The sequence below is a fragment of the Pseudophryne corroboree genome, chromosome 11 (genome assembly GCF_028390025.1).
Source record: "Pseudophryne corroboree isolate aPseCor3 chromosome 11, aPseCor3.hap2, whole genome shotgun sequence".
NCBI classification, from domain to species: Eukaryota; Metazoa; Chordata; class Amphibia; order Anura; family Myobatrachidae; genus Pseudophryne; species Pseudophryne corroboree.
Genome location: NC_086454.1, coordinates 111,149,731 through 111,154,663, shown reverse-complemented (window position 1 = coordinate 111,154,663; position 4,933 = coordinate 111,149,731). Strand labels below are relative to the sequence as shown.

Genomic DNA, 4,933 nt, shown 5'->3' with positions numbered 1-4,933 from the left:
TTTTTATAGAAAAATAAAAGAACTTAAACTAGGGTCACAGTTACATCACAAAAGATGTGAAATGCATTGTGGGAAGATTTTGGATGGGACCAACCTGAGTAAGTACCTTTCTCAGACTCTTTTGACCATGACCCAGGATGTTTGCTCTTTGGTAGATAGATGAAATTTACTTTCACAAGGAAAGTCATGGAGGTGACGGTGTGTCAACGACATCATATTAGACATGCATAACAAATTAGCAGGCTATGTTTAGTTTACTATTAATAAAAAACCATATGTTTATTTTTTAGGTATACATGAAAGGAAAGAAATGGGTCATGGAAACACAGATCTCAAATGACCCGATGTTCTAAGAAAGTGATCAGGTACATGCAGTGTCTGTGTGATTAGTATCCGTATTAGAGACCTAATTCAGACCTGATCGTAGCAGCAAATTTGTTAGCAGATGGGTAAAACCATGTGCACTGCACGGGGGACAGATATAGCATGTGCAGAGAGAGTTAGATTTGGGTGGGTTATATTGTTTCTGTGCAGGGTAAATACTGGCTGCTTTATTTTTACACTGCAATTTAGATTTCAGTTTGAACTCACCCCACCCAAATCTAACTCTCTCTGCACATGTTATATCTGCCCCCCCCCCCCATGCAGTGCACATGGTTTTGCCCATCTGCTAACAAATTTGCTGCTACGATCAGGTCTGAATTAGGCCCATGGTTGTTACTTATAATTAGCTTACACTTGGGTGTTTGGTCAGATTAATGCTCCATTATATGATTATGTAGACATAGTGTAACATTTATCACAATCAAATGTACAATTGCGTAAATTGTTATATGAGCTCATCTGATCAGAGGTGAGGCCATATACTGTACCGTATGTCTCCCAGCAACAAGGAGATGTTCAAAGGATCCCCCTATGTCCAGGAACCTCAGTGTCAGAGTGGGGTTGATTTGAAGGCACACGCAAGTCAACTGTAGCCTATGCAACACTTAGCAAATGCCATCTTGCTGCAAGTGCAAATGTGTCATGATGTTCAAAGTTGCACACCGTGGAACATATTCTCTGTGCACAAAAGCATATGGTGAATTTTGGCGTACAGTACAGTGCTGGAGAGAATTTAAACATCTTTGTATATGTTTACCCAATTGTGATTCAGAAGTAGGGTTACCACATCATCCCTTTAATTCTAGACACACATTAATTACACAGGTTCTGTGGCTGATTAAAACCAGGTGAAATGGAGTCTTAACATCAGCCAGCCACAGAACCTGTGTAATTAATATTTGTCCAGAATTAAAGGGATAAGGTGGTAACCCTATTCAGAAGGGAACTTGGCTGGATCTGTCTTTCTGTGAAATTGGGTATTTTGCGGCCGGGATGGGGCAGCAACAATGTGATTTCATGTAACTGCCCTCACTTGTGGGAGTGTCATGGGAGGGTCGTGGGTGTATATCAAAAGCTCTGTGTGATTCGTGCATATAAGAAAAGGAAGATTCTGGCAGATCTCGTACACTTAAAAGTCCTGTAGGGAAAATAGCGCTAAATAAATAGAATTCTTCTTCTCATCATTATTATCATTATTATTATTATTACTTAATATGGAGCTCGTGAAATTGCCAATACTAATGACAAAGGTTATGGAGGCTGGAGTAAATGAACAATTCAGACAGCTTCCCACTTGCAGATGCAAAGGCAGAGACGGTCGCTGGGCGGGAGGGGGCAATACGGCGGCATTTAGCTGCCGTTTTGGGTGCGCGGTCCAGCCAACGCAGGCGTGACCGGATCGTGTGGGGAGGTGGGCTGCAGCAGCTGCGTGACATCACATGCAGCAGCTGCAACCAGGGGCAGCGAAGAGGTTCTCCCAACCAGCCGCAAAAGCTGCGCTGGCCGGGAGTTACTTCTCAAATGTAAAAGCATCGCCGCTGTGCAATGCTTTTGCACTTCTGCAGGGTGGGGGGGGGGGGGCGGCACTGACATGTGGGGCGGACTAGCCCTGTGCTGGGTGTCCCCCCACATGTCTGAATGCCTGATCGTAGCTGTGCTAAATTTAGCACAGCTACAATCAACTCGGATCAACTCACGGCTGCTCAAAACAACAGCATACTTGAGGTTGGTTCAGGGGCATGGAGGAGCTATTGCATCGTTGCAACCCTACCCCCTGCTAAACAATGCCCAGAATACTGGCATTGTAAAGTGGGGGCGGGGCTATAATTTCCCTTACCACTTTGCCTGTGTATGTAGAGCTGACTGGGTGGTTACAAGGGCGAGAGGGCGGCTGCAAGGGGGAGGGGGGGGGGGAATGGCAGCTTGCCAGGATAAGGAATAGGCAGTGATTTTCAATATTCGTATTCATAACAATTCAATTTCCTGTTAGAGTCACTAAATGTAATGGTTCCTTAAGCTAAGTTTTTCCTGACTATACATACTTAAGGGAAATGCATATGCTAGGCATAGTTCGTGGTCAGTGGTGCCAAGGGAAGGGGGAGTGCTAATTACCCGGGCCTGGGTATGTTAAAGGGGCCCGGGCCAGCTGCTAAGTGGCACATTGTCCCCCTATGTGGCCACCAGCGCTCCCTGTACGGGTTACGGTCGTTAGGTCGACACAACTTAGGTCGACACTCATTAGGTCGACCACTGAAGGTCGACAATGCCATTAGGTCGACATGCATTAGGTGGAGGGCATGTGCACTCAGGGGGAAGTCTTTCCTAATAGGTGCCAGCTACTGTGGGAGGGGCTATGTGATCTGCAGGAGGCATGGAGTATTCCACTGATTTGCTATCTTACTGCTTATACCAGTCCTGAGCAACTTAAATTATGTCAAATGTAGGGGATGTTAAAGAGAGGAGGGGCTCTGTGTGCAGACATTATGCAGGCCCCCTCCTCTCTGCGATGCAGAAGACTCTGGCACTGAGATCTCTGGGAACATGGCATCATCACCATTTTCCTAGTGATTGGTGCTGCTGCTGCAGCACCACCGATGGAGTACTCCAGAGTGGTAAGCACTAAAGATTAGTGCAGGGGCCCATGAGCACCACACACTTTGCATCCATTATAGATGTGTCAATGGTCAAATATAGCAGCACACATGCATGAAAAATTGGACAGAATCTAGACATTCGGCCCTTGGGCCAAGCAGCCTCAATCATTTTGGTTTGAACCATTGCTTATTACAATAATTCATATCAAACAGTATTTACCCAAGAGCAGGGCAGTAACTAAGGTGGTGTGGTTGTTGCAGGCGAACAGCGCGCCATTGCGATCTGTATGTGCCTACTGCATAGCAGCCTCTGCAATGTATAATAGTAGCTGTGCGCCTGGCTCCTTCTCTGCCTGGCACAGCACTACTAATATATATTACAGCAGTGCTGTGCTGTGCGGTGGAGAGCCATGTATAATACGCAGTAGTGTTTGTGCCAGCTAGTACACTAAGAAAGTGTCAGCACTACTCATTGCATGTCATCTCATATGGCTGAATATAGTTGTGTTTTGTTTAAGAGAGAGGGCGGAAGTGGTGGGGGATGCCGGTTGTTGTTGTCATACGGTTTGCTGGAATATGACTGAGATTGTTGAGTGTACCTTCAGTGGACTGCCCGGCCTCCTCCAGCAGGATCCCCCGTCCGGGCCTTTCTCCAAGCTTGGGAGTCTAATCTGTAGCATCACAGCTCTCAGCTCAAGACAGCTACACTGTTTTAAACTAGTACAGGTGCTGTGGTGTCTCTTGCTGTTAGTTGGCAGGGGCAAATGCAGGATTTCAAGAGGAGGGTTTCCAAATGTAAACAATCTCATGCTCTGGAAAACCGGAGCAAGTGCAGACATCAGGGGGAGCTGTCGAAGAACCTAGTGCATTAAATACAGAATTAACTCTAGATGGATTGCGATGGTATAGGCTAGTGTTTCCCAACCTCAGTCCTCAAGGCACACTAACAGTCCAGCATATTTAACTATTATAAACACAAGTGGTCAGGAAAAAGACACAACCTTGAAAAAGACACCAATCCGGTGTTGAAATGCGTTTGCCAGGAGGATATGCTTTTTGAGGGACTACTCTCCCCTACCATCTTGACGGACTGCATGTTCCAGGGACGCTTGGTTTGTGTCGTCTAACATTGAGCTTAGTTGTCTACTTGCATTGTACGCCTAACCATATGGTAAGAGACCAACCTCTTTTATTGTTTGTTTTATATTTGTTTTTATTAAAATAAACAATATCACACGATTGGAGAAAATTATTCTCTTACAAGCATGAAATATATGGGGATGAGAACCTGATTTGTAAAGCCTGAAGAGTCACATCCACTCGGGGCATTGTGAAGCAATATATGTCTACTGAGTAAGGTAGACCATCATCTCTGGTAAGAGGCTTATCAATTTTAATTATGTGCTGACCTATAGCGTTTGTGGTTTAATTTACATACTACACTATGAATGGTTATATTTTCTCTTTATGTTTGAGTATGTCTACAGTACAACAAAGACTAGAATAACCACGAAAACAAGCGCCGGTGGATCTATTGGTGAATCCATTGTTTTTCTTGTAAATTTAAGTGTGGGGTGACAATTTTCTCACCAACGGGATAACCATGCAGCTGTTACAGACGCACTATTTTTTTTTATCTCTTTGCATGATACAATAACATTTATTGTTATGTTACAGTATGTTAGATGAGATTATATCTAATCTGTCTAACCTAACAAAAGGAAGGCAGTGCACTAAAATTAAATAGACTGTGTTGGCAGAAAGAACTTCAGTGAAGACAATGGGCCTAATTCTGAGTTGATCGCAGCAGCAAATGTGTTAGTAGTTGGGCAAAACCATGTGCTCTGCAGGGGGGGGCAGATATAACATGTGCAGAGAGAGTTAGATTTGGGTGGGGTGTATTCACACTGAAATCTAAATTGCAGTGTAAAAATAAAGCAGTCAATATTTACCCT

General features: G+C 44.4%; 1 protein-coding gene across 1 annotated transcript in view; it reads right to left on the bottom strand.

Annotated features, from left to right (window-relative positions):
• The window catches only part of LOC134968655 (mucin-2-like), a 72,878-nt gene extending 72,690 nt beyond the window's left edge, over positions 1 to 188 (bottom strand). Inside the window, exon 1 of the mRNA XM_063944179.1 lies at positions 107 to 188. Within this exon, the coding sequence (XP_063800249.1) occupies positions 107 to 188 (82 nt within the window). The remainder of the gene's footprint in view (positions 1 to 106) is intronic.
• Positions 189 to 4,933: the final 4,745 nt, after the last annotated feature.